The sequence below is a fragment of the Peromyscus leucopus genome, chromosome 6 (assembly GCF_004664715.2).
Source record: "Peromyscus leucopus breed LL Stock chromosome 6, UCI_PerLeu_2.1, whole genome shotgun sequence".
Taxonomy (NCBI): domain Eukaryota; kingdom Metazoa; phylum Chordata; class Mammalia; order Rodentia; family Cricetidae; genus Peromyscus; species Peromyscus leucopus.
The window spans coordinates 56,141,689-56,165,563 of record NC_051068.1 but is presented as its reverse complement, the minus strand read 5'-3'; the positions used below and the strand labels follow the sequence as shown (position 1 = coordinate 56,165,563).

General features: G+C 40.8%; 1 protein-coding gene across 8 annotated transcripts in view; it reads left to right on the top strand.

Moving 5' to 3' along the window:
• The window catches only part of Rapgef2 (Rap guanine nucleotide exchange factor 2), a 243,942-nt gene that overhangs the window by 133,218 nt on the left and 86,849 nt on the right, over positions 1-23,875 (top strand). Inside the window, exon 1 of one of the 8 annotated variants that reach the window (XM_028880103.2) lies at positions 12,547-13,218. The exons of 6 other annotated variants lie outside the window; for them this stretch is intronic. In XM_028880103.2, the coding sequence (XP_028735936.1) occupies positions 13,165-13,218 (54 nt within the window). In that variant the 5' untranslated portion in view covers positions 12,547-13,164. Of the gene's footprint in view, positions 1-12,546; positions 13,219-13,299; positions 14,160-23,875 lie in introns of those variants that run through there. One more of the 8 variants, XM_028880102.2, reaches the window with a different exon arrangement.

Genomic DNA, 23,875 nt, shown 5'->3' with positions numbered 1-23,875 from the left:
TTTTCATTTTTTTTCATCTTTTGTTTTTACTGTGAGTGTGGATGACAACAGAGCAATGATCATTGTTTTGAGAACCACTCTTTTAGAATTTTTGCTCTTTGTTTCCTTCCTTTTTATTTGCATGGTGCACTTAGGTTCTCCAGAAGAAGCAAATGAGAGAGAGAGAGAGAGAGAGAGAGGGAGGGAGGGAGGGAGGGAGGGAGGGAGGGAGGGAGAGAGGGAGGGAGAGAGACAGAGAGAGAGAGAGGCGGGGAGAAGAGGAAAGGGAAAGAAAGGAGGCTCTCTGGTTGACTTAAAGAAATTGACTCATGGGCTGGAAAGATGACTCAGGGTAAAAATACTTGTTCTTGCAGAGGATACAGGTTCGATTCCCAGCACTGACACAACGGCTCACAACTGTCCATAACTCCAGTTCCAGGGCATCGATTGCCCTCTTCTGATTGCTGCAGGCACCAGGCTTGCATGTGGTACACAGATGTACATGTAAGCAAAATACTCATAAAATAAATCTAAAAATTAAAGAGAAAAACTGGTGCAAGCTTCTGTGGGGGCTGGCAAGTCCCGAATCTACACCTGTTGGAGCATGGCTCAGCGTGTTGTGCAGCCATGCACGTGTCTGGACACATGCAATCAGTGTCTCTCCCTTTATCATCTTAGGAGGTACTACACACACACACACACACACACAAGTTGTAAAGCCCAATGACAATGAAACCATGGAGCCCCACATAGGTTGTTTACTTCTTGAAGATGGTATCAGAACATTGTACCAGGCTGTTCTTGGAGGCTATGTGTTGGGCCCTTCCTGTTTGTTTTTGAATGACTCCTCCATTTTATTTCTTTTTCCCTTAATTTCCTTACACAGTGTAGGAGGCAGAAACAAGAAGATCCTGAGCTAAATATGAATGGGATTAAAATTTTGCAATGCTTTAATGTTGAGTAATATGTTCATACTAGTTAGGTTTTGGGTAAAACTTGGCACAAAACTAGAATCACCTAAGAAGATGGAACCTCCCTCAGTTGAGAAATTGCTTCCATCTGATTGGCCTGTGGGCATATCTGTAAGCTATTTTCTGGAATAATGACTGAAGTCTCAAATAAACCCATTCCTCCTCAAGTTGCTTTTTGGGTTAGTATTTTATCACAGTAATAGAAAGTAAACTAGAACACTGTTTTACATACATTTTTTATGTGTAACCAAAGGTCTTTCTGTAACTATTACATACAAATTTTAATTACTTTATTTGGTGTCTCCTATTTAGAGCCTTTTCTCCTTTAGGAATCTTATTTTTGAACTCCCTTTCTCCCTGAAAATCTCTAGACTCAAGCTATCCATTTAAGGTGATGATTATGACCTGTGAGGTATCTGTTGAGTGTAGTCAGATTTTTCTTTCCCACCTGCCAGTTCTCAAATAATTGACATGGAGACTTAATATTAATTATAAATACTCGGACGATAGCTCAGGCTTATTATTAGCTAACTCTTACATTTTAAATTAACCCATATTTCTTTTCTATCCTCTGCCACATGGCTGTACCTTCTTCCAGCATGGCATGTTCATCTTGCTTCCCTCTGTGTCTGTTCCTGATACTGAGAAACTCTTCACACTCTGCCCTTCTTCCCAACATTCTCTCTGCCCCAAAAATCCTGCCTAGCCATCGGCCAGTCAGCTTTTTAACAATGAGAGTTATATACCTATTTACAGTATACAAGGATTGTTCCACAGCCGTTGAGTAAGCGTTAAAGCAGGGGTGTGCCACCAGGTGTAGTTGTATACTACTGTACTTCTAGTACCCAGAGGCAGTGGCAAGGGCGTGCTATGAATGTGAGGACAGCCCAATCTACAGAGTTGAGTTCCAAGCCAGCAAGGGCTACATGGCAAGACCCTGTCTCAAAAAACAATGTGTCAGCATAGTGAAACTAGTTTTAATTCGTCCTTGCATACACCACCCATTACTATAAATAATTTAAACAATGATCTTGAACAGTTCAGGATAATCTAGTTTATTACAGGCTGTTTCTACTTAAATAAACAAACAAACGAATGAATGGTAAGCAAACCAACCCAGAACTGTGGTTTTAATGGATACTATTTTCAGTCTTTCTTATTCCATGTTGTGAATATGTCATCATCTTTTTTCCGAGGGTCCCTCTTGTTCCTTTGTGTGAAGATGCTGTCGTTGGTCTTTTGCTACCTCTTGTCTGAGTTAAGACATGGCGGCTAATTTCCTTTGTCATCACAAAGTGTGTCTAACTGCTTGTGCTGTGCCCTGCAGTCCACACTGATTCATAATCAGCTTAGAAAGCAAAATAAACCCTGAGAGGACAGAGCCACTCTTGGAAGGGGCTGGTCGCACTCTCCATGCCTTTCCTCAGGATCTGGTGTCTCCCTGTGCAAAGGGATGCCTCTGGGGAGGGTTAATGCACCCTTCTTCCTTTGGAAAAATTTCTATTTTAAGTAAACTCTGTTCTTCCCCATGCTTTGGCTTCTTGGTAAATAATACATTTTTTTTTTCTAGGAGTTTGATCTTAGTATTGCTGTCTTGTTAGTGTTTGGCTTTGTTTTTTATTATTACCATTGAATTGATGGGCAAATATTTTAAATTTTTGATTCAGTGTGCTTTTCTTTTGCTTTATGTCCTAGAAGGAACCATTTATTTACTATTAAACACAACCTGACAGGAAAGTAGGTTTGGTTATGTTTCCTCTAAAGCAGCTCTTCAGTAAGCCTGTCCTATGAGGAACAGTCTAGGTATTTGCTGAACTGGCCAAGATAATTTCTGAAGTTCACTTGTGGCCTCTTGTATTTAGTCCTGTTCACATTACATTTTGGGTGTCAGTTGTGGACTCAACAAATTGTGGCATTCTTCCCAATGCATTGTTTATGTTTGTATGTTACTTTGTGTAATGCTCCATGGGAGAGGTTACAGTATTATAGCTTCCTTGAGTCCGATGTACATGTACACTTACTCGTAGTATTTCTTAATTCTAACTGACGGATACATAGGATTAAATATTCTAGTAATCATCCTTTGTTTCTAAATATCAACATTGTATAGGGGACAGCTTCATTTCAAAGTATAGCTGACTGTATAAGTAATTACATGGGAGTTAAAATGCTCTGTTTGAGTAGTTAGGGGAGGGAGACACTAAGTGTGTGGCTTTGTTCATTATGTATGTGAGAGAGGATTGAACATAGTCTTAAACATGTGGTCATTTTTCAGAAAAGCATTTAAAAATTCTATAGCATATAAAAGATTTTCTGTTTAGTGATCCTCTGTATTTTAAGTTATTTTTCGGTCATTTCTTTTTTAAGCATTAAGACAGAAGGGCTGGAACACCTTGACGTCCATTGATTAGTGCTTCCATTTAAAATTGCTGTAATCATCTTTTAGAATGAGAGCCATTGAACCATTATGAAAAGTACTTGGATTCTTATTTATAAATATTAAGTTGTTTAGGAATAAAAAGAATTGTCTGTTAATAGTCATTTTCCAGACTGGAGGGGGTAACTCATAGTTAGGTTGTTTGTTTGCTAGTATTCATGAAGTCTTTGAGTTTGAATAGTAAATACAAAAAGAAATAAAAATTTTAAGCCAGTAGACCCCTTGAGAATGATATCTTGTATCCCATAGTTTATGCTTTTTTTTTTTTTTTTTTTTAAAAAAAAAAAAAAAACAAACATGAGGTCTCCTGGGTTTTATGTGGATACTCTTGGATCAGACCTGCAGACCTGACATTCGTTGATACTTTTAAGAGTGGTGGTATCGGTCTACCTGCACTAACGGTTATGTATGAGGAGATCAGTGTGAGGGTATTGTTTCCAGCCATCTATAAGACATTAACTGCTGAGTTAGTCCAACCTTCAGTGCGTGAGACATTTAGAATGATTTTGAAAGGAATAAAATGACGCTTCCTGAGTGTTTATGATGTACAGATCTGTTAGACGTTTGTCAGCTGAGTCCTCAGTTCACACTTGGTAAAATCGCCCTCTCTGGGAGCTAAGCTCCCAGAGGGCAGTAGGTGAAGTGATATGTCTGTTCTCCATGGTTTCCTACATGTAGTAAAGGTTTAGTCATGGAGTCAGACAGGAATCCTTTCCTTTCCCAGTCTATGGGGGCTATTTATTTTAAAAAACGAATTTTATAGCCACTGTTTCTTAATACCATTTAAACTTAGGATTTGATTTGAGATAAATGTCAATTAATTCAACTAGTTTAGATGCTTACTACTTAAGTATCTTTTAAAGAAATAGACACCATCATTCAATTGTTCAACCTGCAGAAACAGTTATTTTTGTGCAGTGATAGGCTTTGGCTCACTCACTGTTTTTTTTGTTACAAAATCCCCCCCCCCCCGACTATCCATAAATTACTTTCTCCCCTCACCTTTAACCTTTCTAATTCATTCCAATACAGGAATGAGCTCTTACTAGTAAGTAGTAGCACTTTATAACAAAGAGATGACTTAACTGGCATATCTTAAAATGTAGGCACCAGCACTATAATAGGGAAAGTAAAAAGTCTTGATGAAAGTCTTCTCATAGGTATATTCTTATTGAGTGAGTGTGCTTGTGGGTGAGTGCATGTGTGTTGTGGTGTGTGTGTGTGTGTGTGTGTGTGTGTGTGTGTGTGTGTGTGTGTAAGTCAAGGTAACCATGGTTGCCACTCTTCAGGCACCATCTTCCTCCCTCCCTCCCTCCCTCCCTCCCTCCCTCCCTCCCTCCCTCCACCCACCCCTCATCAGTTCTGAGGGAATGTCAAGCTCTCATGGGTCTGGTGCTTGCCAAGTAGAGTAGGCTTGCTAGGCAGAAAGCCCCAGGCATTCACCTGCCTCCACTTCTCCAGCACAGGGATTATAAGCATGTGCCTCCAAGCCTGACTTCTTTATGTGAATTCTGGCAATCCCACTCAAGTCGTCATGCTTGTAAGGCAAGTACTTTGCCAACTGAACTATGCCCCTGCCCTTGTATATGCTTTGATTCTTAAATAGTGTATAGTTGTTCAGAATTAGTCATTGCTTGTGGAGATGAAAAATACCTCTCATAAAGTTGCTTGCTTCTCCATAGAAAATATTAGAAGTGTTTAGGTAATTTAAGAGTATTGAAAGAACACAAGTGATGCAGGGAGCTAAAAACCTTCTATAACCAGGCCAGGTGGTACAGGCCTGTTGTTCCAGCTAATTAGGCATTTGAGTCAGGATGACAACAAGTTCATGGATTGTAAGGGTTGCAAAGTGAGTTCAAGGCCAGCCTGGGCAATTTAATGAGAATGTTTCAAAATGAAAGTAAGGAGAGATGCATTGGTGTATTGCTATTGTGTACTATGCACAAGGCCTGGGGGTCAGTCTCAATACTATTTAAAACAAATACCCAGTTTACATCAATAAGATCTTTTCTTCTAACCTGTTTCGTAGTGCTCTGTCTTCTCATTTGCTACTCCCTGGTGTTCAGTTACAGCCATGTTACTTAAGAACATGGCTAGGATTTGAAGACTCTCCCAATTGGACCATTTAAGTAATATAGTTCGTTCATACATTGCCTTTCTCCATAACTACCATCATTTATTCTTTAAGGTAGTGATTCTCAACCTTTGGTTCATGATCCCTTGGGTGTCAAATAGCAGATATCCTGCATATCAGATATTTACATTACAATTCATGACAGTAGCAAAACTGCAGTTATGAAATAGTAATGGAATAATCTTACGGTTGAGGGTCACCACAGCATGGGGTGCTGTATTAGAAGATCACAGCATTAGGAAGATTGAGAACCACTGCTCTAAGATTTCAAGTTACAGTGAGTTCTGGTATCTGAGAGATGGTCCTGTAGGTAATGTGTCTCAGACTTGTATCTTCCTGTATGCTACAGAGTGAAAACTTAGAAAATCCTAACAGTTACTCCTTCTTATAGGAAAGAGCTAAATAGTAATCTGTTGTATAAGCTGGACACGGTAGCTTATCCTGTACTGAAATCCTTGGTACTAGGGAGGCTGAGGGAGATGGATCATTTGACTTGAGCCCCTGATTTCAATAGCAGCCTGGCCGACAGAGTGGAAACATCATCTTAAAAAAATTCTAAAGAAACCCTTCCTAATGTTTAGCTGAAACTTACCTGCACATAATCTTAGCTTAAATTCTAGATCTCTTTTAAAAGAAATACAAATGGATTTCTATTTCATTTTTCTATTTCTTTAATAAAAATTAATTTAAAATTTCAATATGAGGGTTTTTTTTTAGTATTTCTGTTATATTTTTCTTTTATTGAAAGTAGATTTTTTTTATAGAGTATGTTCTGATCATGCTTTCCTTTCCCTCAACTCCACCCAGTTCCTCCCCACATCCTCTCCCATCTGGAACCACACCCTTTCTGACTCTTTAGAAAACAAAAACAGGTATTCAAGGAATAATTATAAAATAAAATAAAACAAAAAACAAGTCGGGATAGGACAAAACAAACAGGAGAAAAAAGAGCCAAAGCAAAAGCAGGAGAAACACATACAGAGGCAGAGTCACCTTCATTCACACACACAGGAACCCCCTAAAAGCATAAAACCAGGAACTATAATGTACATACAAAAGAGCTGTAAGGTCACAAACAATCCCCTGACACAGTTATGAGACAAAGAACCTCCAAAGATACCACTGAGTTTCTTTAGTGTTGGCCATCTCCTGCTGGGCGTGGGAGGGATTTGGGGGAAACAAACCTTAACACAGACAGCTAAGGCACGCAGGAACTCACAGAGACGAGGGGCCTTAACAGGTCTGTACCAGATGAGGCCCTAAAGCTGAGGAAGTAGATACATGCCTCCATCCCTAACCCAGAAGCCAGCTCCAGGTGATAAAACCCCATTCCATTCGAATACAGCTGCTATGCAGGTCTATTAAAAGAGCATTCTAAGTGCATTCTCTTCCTTAAACCTATTCAGCTCCTTACAGTTGTCCTAAATATCTATGGTGTTTTCAGCATGCCAGGCGGTGGTGGCGCACGGCTTTAACCCCTGACTTGGGAGACTGAGCCAGACAGATCTCTGTGAGTTTGAGGCCAGCCTGGTCTACAGAGCAAGATCCAGGGCAGGCAACAAAACTACACAGAGAAACTGTCTCAAAAAGCCAAAAAGGAAAAAGAAAAAAAAAAAAAAGACTACAACATTTACACACTGCCTTTCCTAGGCTAGGAGAGCTAGGATGGGTTGCTGCTCTTCACACAGCCCTTCAGCTCAAATGACAGCAGAATATCCTGTCTTCCTGGCTGTGGATACCGTACATCTGATGATATAGCCTGTAATTATATTAGGTTCTCAGTAATCAAGCTTGACACGTCCAGAACCTCTTGGCTAGATCAGTTTTATAGACACCCCTGTCCACCTCCCTAAAACTTTCCTTCTCTAAGTGCAGAGCTTTACGTTTAATCTCTCTGAAATGTGGGTTTCCTTACTCTTTTTACGTATCAGGGTATAAAGCCCCTAATTTTGCTAAAAAATTAAATGAGTTATATTTATAGTGACCCAGCGAATGTATGCCCATTTCCTCATGTTGAGGACTGTAGTAACTTCACACATTAGTTGTGAAGTGCAAGTGGAATCGTTTAGGTGTTTATACTTTGGTTGAACAACTACTGTGTATCATGCTTTAGGATCATTATGACATTATCAGAAATAAAAATCCTCCGATGGTCCAGGACCTCAGCTAACCCATATTACAGTTCCTAATGCAGTATTTTCCTGTTTTTGTTAAATAAACAGAGCGGACATTAGTGGCTCATTGTCTTCATGCAAATGTATTAGTCACAGAGGACTTCAGTATAGGAGACTAGCAGGGAAGGTATAATTCTACATGTTTGGACTGTCAGCTTTATGAAATATAGCAGGCAGCCCTGTGTGAAACCTGTGCTGGAGGAAAGGCTCTCAGGCATTTTCAGTCAGTGTTCAAGGACTCCACCTCTGAAACCTTGAACACTGCAAGGTTGAGGTCTGGCCTTTTCTTAAAATAGGTTCAAGGAAATGAAGTAAGCCTTATTTAATCTGCTATTGAAGTCTGCTCACTTTTCCAACAAGTGCATTTCTAAAAGTCCAGTGTTGGAAATTCTGGTGACTCACCGGCCTTGTTCCTGTTTCTCTGCTCTCCACACTCTCATCGTTTAACCTTTTTCTTTACGGTGCTGTATATGAATGTGGAACATAGTAATTACAGGTTGGCTACCACCTTAATTTCTCAGTTATGAGTCACCTGCAATGTAAATCGTTTGTTGTCAGGAAGCTTTATTTTTTGAAGAGAGAAACCACCTAAAATACAGATTCCTTCAGAGTATGTCTCTGGATAGTGTCAGGCCATTGTTATGTGTACTCCATGAGATAATTCTGACATAGCTTCCAGGGGGTTTAAAGCCTGCATTTAATTTAGATTCAACTGAGATATTTAGTTAACATTTTCTAGGTGTCAGGCAATGTGCCTACTTCTTTTATATTTTATTTCATAATCAAGTTATTTTTAATAATGAATTGGAAGCACCATTTTATAGATTAACTCTGTGACCACTTCCAGTGGGATGTGTGAAAGACTAATCTGAAGTATACTCAAGGATGAAATAGATTATGTGAAAATGTACGATTAAGATTTAAAGGGTTTCTCAGGAGGGACCTGATGGTTCAACCCTGTGATCTCCATTGCTTGGGAGTCTAAAGCAGGAGGATCACAAATTCAAAGCTTCCCTGGACAACAGAGTAAGTCCACGTTCAGCCTGAGGATCTTCAGACCGTGTCTCAAGATAAAAGGAAGTGGTAGAGTGTGTGCCTAGCATGTGCAAGGTGCCAGGTTCAAGTACTACCTCCCACCTCCAAATCTTTCCTTTTTGAAAGATGTACTTGAGGGGGAGGGAAGTTTGAGAATGCATGTGTGTGCTGCCTGTGTGAGCTTATGTTTACAATGTGAGTGTAGGTGTTTGTGGAAGGCTAGAAGAGAGCATCAGGTCCCCTGGAATTGGCGTTAGAGGTGATGGTGAGACCCTTGATGCTGGGAACTGAATCTGTATCCTCTGTAAGAACAGTGAGTGCTCTTAAGCACTGAGCCAGTTTTTCCAGCCCAGTTTTTCTTTTTGAAAACTTATGGTAGTAGCATTGGAGACAGGGTCTTTCACTGATGCTGAAACTGCCCATTTTCAGTAAGGCAAACCACCCACCTGGTTGCCTGGAATCTGCTGGTCTCCACTCCCAGAACTTGGGTTTCAGACAAGGCCATGCTGAGGATCCAAACTCATGTCTTCATGCTCTCAAAGCAATGCTCTTGGCGGTGAACCATCTCCTTAGCAGCAGAACACAGTATTTTTGAATGTCACTTCTTTAGGGAAAAATGAAATATTAGGAATCAGATTTGTAAAATTCTGATTTTTTAGTTTTCAAGGATGACTTCCTTCTTCCCTTCTCCTCAGCTTCCATAATTTTTCCCTCTGGCATAAGAAGAGGGAATAAATCAATGCATAACTGCTAGGACATAGTTGGATTTTAAAACTAGACCTCTGTAGTCTTCTAACCTTCTAATTTTGTGCCTTACACACCTTTTCTAACAAAAAAAAAAATACATGTATCATTTTCTTGTATCCTTTGGGCTTAACTGTTTGTAAAGTTTATTGTGAGTGGTGGGTAATAGTAAGAACCAAGTAAGTTCCAAATATGAGTATTAGTTACTGATAAAAGGAACAGACTATTTTTCTCAATTTTTGAGTAATTAGAAATGGTGACTATATTAGAAGAAAGAGTGGAACAGCATTACATTTAGTGGGGATGCCTTTCCATTAGGGAGGTTCAGGAACTGTGATCTCTGCTTTTTTTTTTGCTTCACATTATAACTAGAGTTGAAAAGTTTTCAGTTCTTGACACAGCAGAAAGGGTTTTGTTTTGTTTTTCCTAGATCTGTTTAATGTTTCTAAGTCTAGACAGCTAAGAGATGGGGTAGATAGAACACAGGTCAAGGCTATATCCCAGTCTCATGGTTTAGCCGTGCTCATATAAAATCTGTACTGGAGGATTCTTCTAATCTTGGGCTCATTTTATTTCTTAGCTAGTACCTGACTTAGTTATGTCAGTGTATTGGTTTCCAAGTTGTCAGAACCACGTCTGAAGGTATGAATGTTGTGGGCATGGAGCCAGACCCTGAAGCCGTCATGCTGAGTCCCAGCACAGAGGAGCTTTGGGACCTAAGGACGTGTGATTTTCTTACTTCATCTCTCAGGTTTCCTATCAGGTTAGTTTCCTTCTTGAAAGAAGTGACACATTTTTCCAGAGAGAGCTGACAGTAAGTGGGAAGCCTTCCTGTTGTAAGGCAAGACACCACCACCATGAGGCTATTGATGGGCTAGATGAAAAATGTGGAGTTTGATTGTCTAGGCCTTGAGTCAACCACTTCATGTTGTGATAAGTGCGTGTGACAATTAAGTTACCTCTTTAAGTATATAGTTCAGTAATTCCCATTGCCATTTAAGCGTTACCACTATCTACCTTCAGAACTTTTTTTATCTTCCAAACTCAGACTAATCAATAACTAATCAATACCCACCCCTCACACGCACCTGGGAACACCTATCCTGGCTGTCCCTAAGAATTTGGCTAGCTTAGACACTCAGAATGGAGTGGCTTACAGCATTTGTTCTTTCCTAACGGGTTTATTCCGCTTAGCCCACTGTCCTCCTTGTTTACTCTGCTCTAGTGTGTGCTACCTTTGAAGACTGAGTCATGTCCTAGTGGATATAGATACCACTTCTAACCTGTGCATTTTTGTGTGGATTTTCATTGAATTCCTCGGTCTTGGTGCCATTTGCTTTTGAATTACATCTGTTACAGAACACTATTTGAAATTTTCTGAAGGATAAAAACATGATCTTCCCAGTGTGTATTTCCAGTCACTAAAAATTTGATGCATCCGTTCAACACAGTTGTAGGTGGCCATGTTGTAAAGCATGCTTGGGGCTCTGAGTCCCATGAGTTGTACATGACAGACATGGTAGCAGCCATCCTGGGCTTAGAGTGTGTGTGGGGAAGTAGAGTAACGGTTGAAATAGTATCATGACAGAAAATAAAATCACAACTGTGTTAAGATGAACTACTCTCGTGGTGACCCTAGGAGAACATTTTACCAATTGGTGTATTTTGAAATGGAGCGAGACACAAAAGGAGAGAGTTTAGGTAGAGAAAGTCATCTACTAAGGTCTTTTTGCCCGTCCAGGAAGCAAGAGAAACCCAAGAGACCTAGAGCAGGTGTGAGCATGTAAATCTTTTTTAAAAAAGTATGTAATGTGTTTATTTATTGTGTGTGTGTGTGTGTGTACACATTTGCCTGTGTGCTCCCTAGTTCCCGGATGGAGCGGCGAGGAGGACTTGTTTTCTCCTTCTGCCATGTGGGTCTGCGAACCAAACTGCGTTTGTCAGGCTTGGCCGCAAGCGTCTTACCCGCCGAGCTGACTCCCCCGCCCAAAGTGTGTAAATCTTGGAAAACTGTGATGATTTTGTTGTTGTCGGGTACAGTGGCACATTTTAATCTGTACAAGGATCATAGAAGATGGAGGATAGATGTGAAATGACGAGCCTTTGGCTTTCAAAGACTTGGAAAGAATATGGCAAATGGGTTGAAAATGTAGTATGTATAGTGAATCCAGACTGTTGATTTTTTGTGGTTTTGAAGGCAAAAAAAGTAATTCCTAGAATGGGATGGTAGCAGAGATCAAGAGAGACCTGCACAGGAGAAGACTAGATAGTCGAATGGAACAGTATGATGGGTATCCGATGTTGACGGTGACTCAAACACACGTGAATCTGTATCAGATCAAAGTGGCCTTTGATCCTCATCACCCCTAGGATGCTTTACACTGGGTAAAACAGTGAAAGCAGAAATGAATTTTTGCAAGATTGGGTTGTGAAGTGTGGGAAGGACTGAGACTGTAGACATAGGAGAACATGGGGTGTAAGGACGAGCCTGGTTTAATTCTGTGTTTGGGGTAGGAGCGCTATGGGCGTTTACAAGTTGATGGGCAGACCTTTGGTTGGGAGCAGTCTGTTCAAATCTGTGGAGATCAGATGAGTAATGCAAGAAGTCTAAGAAGGGGGCGGAGGAAAGGAGAAGAACCTGCCATCACTGTTGGAAAGAGTAATTGCCTTTTGTTATGAAGAGGAAGAAAGAACAGGATGGATGCAGTCTTCAGATAGACCAGAGCCCCAGTAGGAAGCTCTGACATTGCCCAAAGCCACGGTTAAAGATGGCATATTTTCTGTAACTGTTTTCTGTCCTCTCCACCTTTCAAAGGTAGAGCTGATTGTGAGGGCTGATGGGAGTGTCCTTATTCCTTGTCGGCTGTAATGCAGCCTCCCAGGTAAACCTGTATGCCTGGGTGAAATGAAGAGTTTGTGAGAGAATGATGTATCTTCATTTAATTTCAGCTCTACCTATAGAAGTTTGGTTTGTTAAAAAAAAAAAACCCACCAGGTGGTTTATTATAATATTATTGACAAGACCATATGTGCATCTGTGTATGTATGTGTGTGTGTGTGTGTGTGTGTGTGTGATGTGTGTGCTCATGTGTGTGTGAAGATTTCATCTTCTAAATTTAACAAAGCTTGCTAAGCATGCATTTTATAAAATCTTAAGACATGCTAATTTACAATGGCACAATAATAATGGAGGGTGGGGTAGAGGTCACATTGATTCCTTTCTCCCCACCTTGGTGGAAAAAAAAAATCATATTTTAGTTCAAAGCTGTTCAAGTAAGTCCTTGCTCCGTTTTCCCACCCTGTCTTCAGTGATATTATTTGGAGTCAGCAATCAATGGATTCCATCCCTCTGAGACTTGCTTAACCTACAGCCGCTGATATAATACAGGCAAGAGCTTGTTACTTTATCTGATTTGTCCATCGCTACCTTAATGAGTGAAATGGTTAAGTAGAGGAGGGGGCGAGCCTTAAGGAATGTGTGTACCGTTGGAGCTGAATATTTCAGCGTATATGGGGAGAGGGAGGGTGAGAGAGAAACCCACTTACATCACTAGAACCACATCGAGTGTGAGCCTTGTAGGTTAAGAGACAGACTACAGTGTCTTGCTTTCTGCGGGAAGCAGCAATGCCGTTGGTTTCCTAAGAGGGATTTTTTTTTATTTAGAAAAGGAAGCTTTCTCTACCCAGGAAATGGCTTTCCTTGTGCGTTGCTATGCCAACTGCCTGCAGCCATGGTCCTCCAAAGTAAGCACAATAATGTAATTATATTGGTGTATTGCATTCAGACTCATGATTCTTGAGATTGCATGTGTGTGTGTGTGTGTGTGTGTGTGTGTGTGTGTGTGTGTGTGTGTGCATGTGCTGTGTTTCTGTCAGTGACTCCGGCTCGCAGGCATGCTTGTGTTGAGTGTGAGGGACAGACATCATTCCATTAAATGTCCATCAGTGTCATACCGCTGAGATTAATTGTGCAAACTTGGTTACTGGAGTGGGACAGAGATCACTGGTCACCACTGTCAGCATCATTAGCAGCTAGGGAGGAGGTCCTGATTCACACGCTCTGCCCTGATTTTTTTTTTCCTCTTCCTCTCTCTCTCTCTCTTTTTTTCCCTTGGTTGGAGGGGTCTGTACGTGTGATTGCAAATGAAACAAGAGTGTTAACAATGCTTGGCTGAATGCTAGAGACTGGCTTTTCACCACCCTGGCTAATATAATTCTGTATTAAGCCTTTTGGAGAGGAATCTGTGTGCAGTCAGCCATTTTAGCTTTTACCCCCCTTTTCTTTTGCCTCTCGTTCTTCAGCCTCAGAAATGATCTTGTTCTCTCAGGAGCCTGAAGGCCGGGTGAGGTTCCCTTGGCCTTGTCAGAGGCTCGGAGGGTTAGAGTTTCAGTGTGATAAAAATGGAGCCGAGCACTGTCGCTCTGATTCCTTTTCTGTCTCCAAGTGTGAAGGGTTTTTAAGCTCACCAGTAGTGACACTTTAAGCTGCAGCCTGGTTTTCCCTCCTCCCTCTTTTTTTTTCCTCTCCCCCTTTTTCTTTTAATTTCATGCTGTGGAGGGTGACTTGCCATCGTGAGAGGTTGGTTCATGATGTGTAAATTCAGTTCAGCATATGTTTCTTCATTATGAAACCACTGGCCGCGCCTGCTAGCCATGGAGTGCTGGGCCAGCAGGAGAAGCAGTCCGTAAGTATCCAGGGGCTGCCGGCATCCCAGGCTGCCCGGCTGGGGGGCAGGCAGTGTGGGGAGCAGGCAGGGAGCTTTTCCACAGAGGAGCAAGCGTTGCTCTTCTCCAGGGGAAGCGGTGCTTTAGAGGGTAGTGATAGTCTGCTCAGGGGAGGGAGGAGGGTGAGTTTCAGCTCGCTTGCTCTTGTGATTTTGCTGTGATTTCTAAAAATCTTGAGACCAACAGTTTATTTAAGCAAGACCACTTGCATTGAGAAATATTGGACAGCTGATTTTTCTCATTAGAAAATAATGTAGTTCTCACGAAAGGCCCAGCCAGTTTGTTTGAGAAACCTTTCTTTGGTTGAATGTAGTGAAACATCATGAGAGGTTCCGGCCCATGGGAATCTGGCAAGGAATGCACGTGGAGGTGGGCGGGAGGGTGGGGGGCTTCGGCTATTGATTTGGTAATAAAACCGTCGGTGGTCCACTTCTGACTTCCTAACCTTTGTTAATGGGTGATGAAAGTACACTGTATTGTTTTAATGCCACAGAAAGAAATGACTGCTCCTTTGTAATTGGTCCCATGAGTCAGCTATGCGATTGTCTTGCTGAAATCCCACAGGCAGCAACTGCTGTTTGTGAGAAACATATTTCTGTGTCTAACTCTAGGTCAGAGCCTCCTGTTCCAGGAATATGTGCACTCCTGTGGTGACACTTTTGTGTCACCATGGCACAAGGTTTTTTTTTTTTTTTTTTTGCCAGTTTGTGACATTGATGTGTGTGTGTGTGTGTGTGTGTGTGTGTGTGTGTGTGTGTGTGTAACAATTAAAGTGCTCACGTTTAGGCAGATATGTAAGCATTTTAGAACTGTTTTCTTACATATCCTAGGCCTGTACATTATGATGTAGGAATTAGCTTTCATGTATTCTAAGAAGTGATGCAATATCGTCAAACTTCATACGTGTAAACCACCCAAGCCTTGAAAATTAGCAAATAGGATGCCATGAATTAGAGTATTTAGGTTTAGGTTTGTCAATGTAATGGGTTCTGTCGTCACTCAGTGATCAGCATTTCAGTTGGATGTAGGAAAGTTCCTTAGGTGCTGTGACTCGGAGGTGGCGCCTCACCTGGTGAATGAGCTTCTTGTTCTTCAGTTGGAGCTGCTTGCTGGCAGATTTCAGTGCTGTGGGTTTTTTGTTTTTGTTTTTGTTTTTTTTCCCAGCCCTGTCCTGCTGGGGGTTCTAGGCATGCTTCCCTGATTAAATCTCTTCAGACCTCATCTAGAAAAGAGCAACTATTCACCTCATTTCACAGAAGAAAGGTTGTCAAAGAGAACTTCCCTTGGAGTTGGATTTTAGTCCAGGTCTTTGTCACTTAGCTCCTGGTAGTTACAGCTTTCAGGTAAAGAATGCCTGTTAATCTGCACTTGAGGCACATCAGAAGATTTAGATCATAGGCTCACTGTGCACCTTTCTCATGTAACCTTTCCCAAAATGGGAAGGGGTGGCATTTTTCCTAATAGACATTTAACAAAGAAAATTATTAGCATCACTGATGGGTCAAGGAAGGAAAACCTCTTAAAGTTGTGTGAAAATGAGCTGTTTTTAATAGAGAGCACCAAATATCAGCGCATTAACAGGGAGTTGTGGTTCTACACTCCGATTTGTTTCCATTAAGTACTTTATATCTCACTAAATGAAATGCTGGGATTTGCACCCAGGGCACAGAATACAGGGTGCGGGCAACTTGTGGTTCTGAGGTCTTGCTGTTGGCCATTGTCTCATCCATTCTGATTGACATGTTGTCACTTGGCAGTCAGACTTCAGAATGCATGAGGAGCTGGGTCAGAGAAAACAACTCTGGTTCTCAGGCAGTGGTGGTTCAGTCCATAGTGGTGAGCGGAATAGACAAGAAGGCTCTTTTTTGCTCCTATGCTGTTATACCAGAAAAATGTCATACCTGACTTCAGTTGAGTCATTTCCACTAAATTCAAAACTATTTCAGGTTTTGCTTCTCTGTACTGTCTGTGGCTGTTTAAATGGCTCCCGTCCCCACTTGGATTATAGAAGGAAGTGTGGTACTACAACAATGAAAACAGTTTTAGGGGACTCCATTAACAGTGTTTTGGAAGAATCTTCCACATCATACAAGTGTTATTCTTTATTTTCTGCCTCACTCAGTAGACATCTCTGTTGCTTAGCCCATGCATAGTCAATACTATTAAGTGTTCTCATTTAATTGGATTTTTGGATTAGCAAAATCTTATTTAACCTTTTGAGGTTTTAAAACATTTGAATTTTGTGTATTTTCTCATCTCCATCCCATTTCTGTGGGCCTCACTGATAACAAGAAGACAATTACAGAAATCCATCAATGCACACGGCTGCTTTAATTTCATATAATGATTTTTAGTTGGCCCTTGTAGGAAGGAATGTTGCCATTTTGTAAATATAGATACCTTGTGAGATCTTGAAAATATAGCATTGTTCACATTTCAGAGATGTGTTACCAAAAAAACCATAATTGTAATAACTGCAAATCCATGTTGTATGGGAAAAGCTTTCACACTCTCTGGAAATTGGAGAAAATGCTGGGATAGCATTAAAAGTCTCTACTCAAGCCAAGTGTGGTGGTGCACACCCGTAACAGCACCGGGATGCTAAGCCAGGAGGGTTGCAAGTTCGAGGCCAGCTTGGCTGTATAGTGAGCCCTGTTTCTAAAATCAACTAAACAAAATGTCTCCTTTACTCAGTATATCAGCTTTTTAAGACTTTCTACAATTTGAGGCAACTCCGAAACTCTGTAAATCCTTCAATTTGGCCACTTTAACATAATGGCCTTGCTACTGTCAAACTGATAAACCCGTTTTCTATTTGAAAAATTTTACAGAAATTATTGATTTATGCAGCGTTTTGTCTTTACCTTAATCCATACTGCAAGTTGTGATTAAATAGTAGGACAAGGTGGTGTACTGAAGGGAGTGCCTGCTTTATGTGGAAGGAATCACTGCAGTCGCTGCCACTGTTGAGCATTTGTTGCACGTCAGGTACCATGTTTCACATTATCTTTCTGAATTCCAACAACAGAGCCCGAAGAAAGATGTAGGATTGCCTTTAGAAACGAAGAAACTGAAGTTAAAAGAAAAAGACACACAGGACTCAGGAATGTGCATTGCTCATCATTGCAGCCTAGGCCGTTATCTTGCATTAAACTTAGGTCTAGAACACCCCCCTCATGTGGCCAAATGGCCTGTAATTTACACACGTGTGTAAAGTATATAACCTTGACCGCAGTGTTAACAGATGAAGCACAAAACTTAGAACAGCGTTGGCCTTTTACCTGCTCTTTATTCTTGGTACACATGACATTGCAGTCACCATTCTTATAAAAGCGGTGGTACTGTGGTCAAAAGTACCTAATTCAACTGCATGTTGCTTGGCGTGCTTAAGATTGCGTCTTTCCTTTTTGAAATGAATTACCTTGAGGCTGGAGTGGGATGGCTGGGAAAGGATGTCATGGATCCCAGTTTCTTCCTCCTGGCCTTCTGTGCCCCTGTGTGCCTCCCAACCCCCAGCTCTTTCATACTATGGATCTATCATTGGTTTAAGCCTCAAGTATGGACCTTGCTGTGTAGCCTAGCTAACCCTGAAGTGATCCTCCTGCCTCACGTTCCTGAGTAGCTGAGACAGGAGGTGGGAGCCACCTCTTCTCACTTGCTGCTTAACACTTGAAACAAACTTCATGTCTTAGTTTCCTTAGCCGTTCCCTTATAACTTTTAATTACCTTACCATAGTCTCTTGGCTCCACTGAAAGCAGAAACGTTTTGCTGTTCCTACCTCCTGTTAGTGCCAGAGTGACCCAGCTTTACCACTGAACCATCTCCCTCCATCTATGCAGTTGTGACTTGTGTGAACCATAGGGTCCATTTCATCATTCCCCTCCCCTCCCCTCTCCTCCCTTCCTCTTCCTCTTTCCCTTTTCCTTCTTATTTTGAATCAGGGTTTCCTATATCTCAGGCTGGCAGAAGATAATTTTGAACTTCCGGTCCTCCTGTGTGCTGTATTTATAGGCATGGACCACCATGCCTAGTTCATGTACTACTGGAGAGTGACCCTGGGACTTTATGGATGCTAGGCAAGCACTTGAACACCTGAGCTACATCTCATCCTTAGTCTCCTCTCCTCTCCTCTCTCTTCCTTTGTTGGGGGTGGGGTGAAGACCCTCTTTTTTAGTCTCCCAAGTACTTGAATTACATTGACATTTTATGTGTTCCTTGGCCAAGAAGATGAAGGATGGCTTGGCTTATGTTGTAAGTTCCTAAAGCCCTTTTAAAAAGGTATTGCATCCCTTCTTGGATGGTTTTCCTCTATGCTTTTAAAATTCCAGGCAAGCTGGTCTAATTTCAAGCAGTTGCCCCTTTCCTTTCCAGTTTCTCAGCTTGACTCGCTGTACTTTGCTTGGCCTGACTTCCTCCATCTCTCTTCAGTCTTGTTGGTGCTCTGTCTCAGTGGTAGGAATTCAGGAGCACACACTACGTAACATTTAATATTCTTATTTCTTCTAATTGGTGCTTAGAAAGAGGCTTGGCTTTTATGGAGACATGAGAAATCCCACCTTGAATGAGTTCTTCCCCCTTGTGTGCCATGTGTTGTGAGTATGGTTGGAATTTAAAACTGTTTGTCAGCTGTTAAGAATAAAGAAGGCTTTTCAAGGCTGGCAGAGTAACATGTGGGACTCAAAGCAGGGGGCTGCACAGAGTGAGGATACAGAGGGATCCGAGGGCAGCAGACTCATCACTGTTGGCAGGGCCTGTGTTAGAGAGGAGCGCTAGGTTCAGTTGCTGGTAGGTAAGAGATGAAAGACTGTAATCTGAAGATCTAGCTTGGTAAGTGTGATGTATGTTAACGAGACCAGGTTTAAGAAAACCCAATTGAGAAAACAAACAAAAAAGAACAAGCTGCCTCCCACCTCAGCAGTTTGACCTTGTCTGTTTGCATTGGCTAGGGTGGCTCTTTAACATTTGATTGATGCGTTGCCCGTAACAATGAAAAATAGCCGGAGCACTAATTATAGACGGTAAGTTAGGACTCCTTCTCAGAGGTTAAAACTCCTCCTCCTCTTATCTGATCTTCGTTTTGTCTATTATGACAGATCTATTTCCTGAGATGAAATAAACTTATCTCTTGGGAAGATTTTCCTCAGTGCTTGCTCACAGAGAGCCTCCGAGGACACGAGATCCTATTGTATTGTTCAAGGACAAGGTCATTTTGTCTTGGATTTGGGCCAAGAAACCCTAGCAACAAATTAGATCTTTTTAGCCCTGTTAGAAGTGAAGAAATATATTTAGAGACTTGCCCAGGCATTGCATGTGCTGTTTACATGTGTGCAGTTCTGAAAAAGGTCTTTTTCATCGTAGTGCACACACCAGTGAAAGCTTTGCCGTTAGCCAAAGGAAGCAGTGTACTTCATAGCCTTGCTTTTAAATATTGTTCAGTATTGATCCATTTGGAGGTACCTGAGGATGAAACCAATTGATTAGTGAAAAAGAGAATGCTTGAAGTACGTTATTAGAAGCTCAAGTCCTCCCCCCCCCCATTTAACTGTTTAACTATTACAAGACCACTGATCATAATATCAATATCTTATCTTAGGTCTTTGAAGTAGTGATACGTAATTTGCACCAAATTAAATGCTCTGGAAGTTTCGTATTAGAGGTATAATTATTCCTTAGATACAGTTTCCATATTGCTAGTTCCCTTGGGTTTGGGTTGGACTACAGTCTTAGCTGTTCTATTCAGGTAAACTTAAGAACTCTTCTTGGGGCAGAGCTCAGTGTATAACGTGTGCTTAGCGTGGATGAGGCCCTGTTTGATCACCAGCTTGGCTAAAGAAAGAGAACAGCTCACTGCTGTTGTGTCTGTAGTAATCCTGGTGTTTTCACAGCTTTCCTGTCCAGATCAGTAGTCATTATCCACAGATTTCATTTGGATTGTGGTTTGGTAATGAACTTAAAAAAGATTTAAAAAATAAAATAAGTTATATGTAGGTTGTAGATATAACCATGTGAGTATGTATATGTATATACACACTTTTTACATATGTTTAACTTAAATGAACTTTTGTAAATGTGTCTTCAAGGTTTTATTACTTTCCCTGTTCTAAGATCTTTGCTCTGTTTTATCTTGTTTGTTTTTTGTGGTGGGAGGGGAGACAAAGTTTCTCTATATAGCCCTCGCTATGCTGGAACTCACTATGTATATTTGTTTGCTTCTTTCTTTTTCTTTTCTTTTTTTTTTTTTTGGCTTTTTAAATCTATCTATCTATCTATCTATCTATCTATCTATCTATCTATCTATCTATCTATCTATCTATCTCTTTTCAGGGTGGTTTTGAACTCTCAGAAAAATTCCCCCCTCTCTGCCCCCTGCATTCTGGGATTGACTTGTATCACCATGCCTGGCTCATTTCTTCATTAAGAAATGGTCTTTATTTTTGGAGATATGACACATGCTTACGGTTATTTATATTTACAGTACTACAATACTAGTGCTTTATAATGGTTTGACTATTGTACAGAGTGGGTTAAAGAGAATTGTGCCCAGTTTTCAGAATATAGACTATGAGGTTAATGCACAAATTGATAATAGAATAAATGCATATTTGCCACTCAACACTCATAAATGTGTGATGTAACAGAGCACCTTGCAGGGCATCCTTGTGAGCTCATAGCCTCTGTCCATAGCCTCTCTTGTTGGTAGTGAAATATGCATGCCATACAGAACTGGACTGCTTTACACTTTGCCGTTTCTGTGTATTAAATGAACCTCAAATTATAGGCCTTGTACATAGTCATGTCATATTCTGTCGTGTGTGTGTGTGTGTAGATATGTAGATTAGGTAGATGATAGATATAATCTTACTTGATCTCACAGTGTTTGTCATGTGCCTGGATTCCCTTTTCACTCTTCGGTAATTATAGAAATACTCTGTACATGCTTCAGATGACTTCATTCCATATTAATGCACCAGGTCCTCCTGTTTATCAGAAAAACAGATTACAAAAGCATATGTGGCATATGTCAGTCTTGTGACAAAATGAGTGAGTGAAAACTTTATGATTAAAATTATATTCTTGCCGGGCGGTGGTGGCGCACGCCTTTAGTCCCAGCACTTGGGAGGCAGAGCCAGGAGGATCTCTGTGAGTTTGAGGCCAGCCTGGTCTCCAGAGCGAGTTCCAGGAACGGCACAAAACTGCACAGAGAAACCCTGTCTCGAAAAACAAAACAAAAAAAAAATTATATTCTTTTGTAGAGAAAGCTAGGGGGATGCATTATTGTTTACATTGACTTGATTTGATGATAGACTGAAGCATGCCCCCACTATATATGTCTGTATACATGTTCATATTTCATATACAGGGAGATGTATGTCTTTGTAAATAGAAGCAACCCATAATCTCAATTCGAATTTTGATATTTAGTAAAAGCTAAAATTTTGCATAGATTATTTTTAGTAGAAGTAACTGATTAGATTATTTTTAGTAGATCTAATTTGTATGGGGTGGGAAATATGTACTAACCTCTTAGGATAAATGTCTTTATTTTCTTACTGCTTTGTATTAGAGGTCTTAAAAATATGGATTACAGTGGGCACCTTTTTATCCATCATTTTCAGTAGGCCAAGATTTCACTGAGTTTTATTAAAGTGCCAAACACAGCATCATACTTTTCATTATAAAGGAAGGCAAGGTAGCATGATTGTTTGTTGTTGTTGGTTTTGTTTTTTTAAAGACTGTGGAGTTGTGTTTTGGCTACCTCTTCCCTAGAAGGAAAAATAAGCTAGACATTCTTAACCTTTGATTATAATATGTGTTGTACATGTAAGTGCTCTCTTTTTGTTTTCCTTATTCAGCCATGCTGCATGAGTTGGTGGGGATGTTGTGGCATACAGGTTTTGTGGATTTTGTGGGATGGGGGTTGTGTGTCTTTGGTAACAGTGAGAAAGAAGAACCTTGAAGTCTGGGGTCTCTGCCTCAGAGCCTGAGCTGGCAGCTCTCGGGGAAAGGTCAGCAGAAGTAGAGAGATGAGTGCAATTCATACCCATGTTTCCAGTTACTGAGAATGTGAAGGATGAAATTACCTTTTTATATATAGCTAATAAATTTGTGCTTTTCTTTAAAAGGACTCCTTTGATCCATCTATTCCCTAAAATATGAATGCATAAGGCTTCCTGTTGAAATGAACACCAGTTTTGGAAATATAAAATCATACTACTTTATAAGTAACACTTGCCAAAACTACCTAAATATTTGCAGTTTTACATTTATTTATTTATCCGTGTACACACATGTGTGCATATGTACCATGTGTGGGGAGATCAGAGGACAACTGATGGGAGTCAGTTCTCTCCTTCACCGTGTGAGATCTGGAGATGAAACTCAGGTCATCAGCTGATGGCACGTTACCCATGGAACCATCACACCAGCCCACCAAACCGTTCTTAGTTTAGAAGAGGTATCGCTGGAGTAGCTGTGCTGAGTTACTTGTGCTGCATTCGTGGTATGGTTATTTAGGCAGAGTTAGCTCAGTGACCCTATGTAGCCATTGGTTGTCCTGGACATAATTTATAATTAAAAAAAATAGGGCTGTTGAGGTGGCTCAGTGGTTAAAGCGCATACTGCACAGTCAAGAGGTCAGGTCCCCAGAAGCCATGTAAACGCCTAACAGCCGTAGTTGCCCACCTCTAATTCTAGCTTCAGAAAGTAGAGACAAACTCTCTGAGCAGACTACCCTTCTCAGCAAGCTCTGGCTTGATTGAGACCCTGCCTCAGAGAATAAGGTGGAAGAGCAATTGAGGAGTATTCCTGACACTGGACGTCAACTTCGTTCCCCCAACACTCATACATATGCATGCACACCTGCTGCAGACGTGCACACACACACATGAAAAAAAAAAAGTCAAGTTTATGGTGTGTATGTATTGAAAAGATAGAAAACAGTTTAAAAATAAGGACGGGAAAAAGAATCCCAACTTTCCTGTCCAGATCGTTGGTATTGTTACAGTATTGGTATAGGGGCTGGAGAGTCAGCCCAGCAATTAAGAGCACTTGCTGCTCTTCCAGAGGACCTGGGTTGGTTTCTAGAACCCACAGCAGGCAGCTTTGGACTTCCTGTGGCTTTCTGTAACTTTAGTTCTAGGGGACCCAACACATCTTTTCTGGCCTCCCTGGACACCCACACACATATGAGAGCAGACATCACACACTCACACACACACACACACACACACACACACACACACACACACACACACACACCATAAAAATAAATCTTAATAAGCATACTGGTATATATAGATTCTTTTGTTGTGAAAATGTTTTTATATAGTACAGTATAAAAATCTAATAATGGTTTTCCTTCTAGACCTTTCCCCAAAAAATATATGTAAAAGATTTATTTAAGGACAAGTAATTTATTTATAGTCAAATATATTAAATATATTTGAAGCTTGTATTACAGCCTTTGTCTTTAAAATTTTGAAAGTTAGCCCGAGTAATATATAACATAATTTATGTGGTGTAAACTGAAAGAGAAACTTAGTTAAGAATTTTATTTAGTGTTAGAAGCCAGGCATGGTGGTGCACTTTTAATCCTAGCACTTGGGAAGTAAAGATATGAGGGGTTTCTGTGAGTTTCAGGCCAGCCAGTTACATGGTGAGACCCTATCTCAAAAA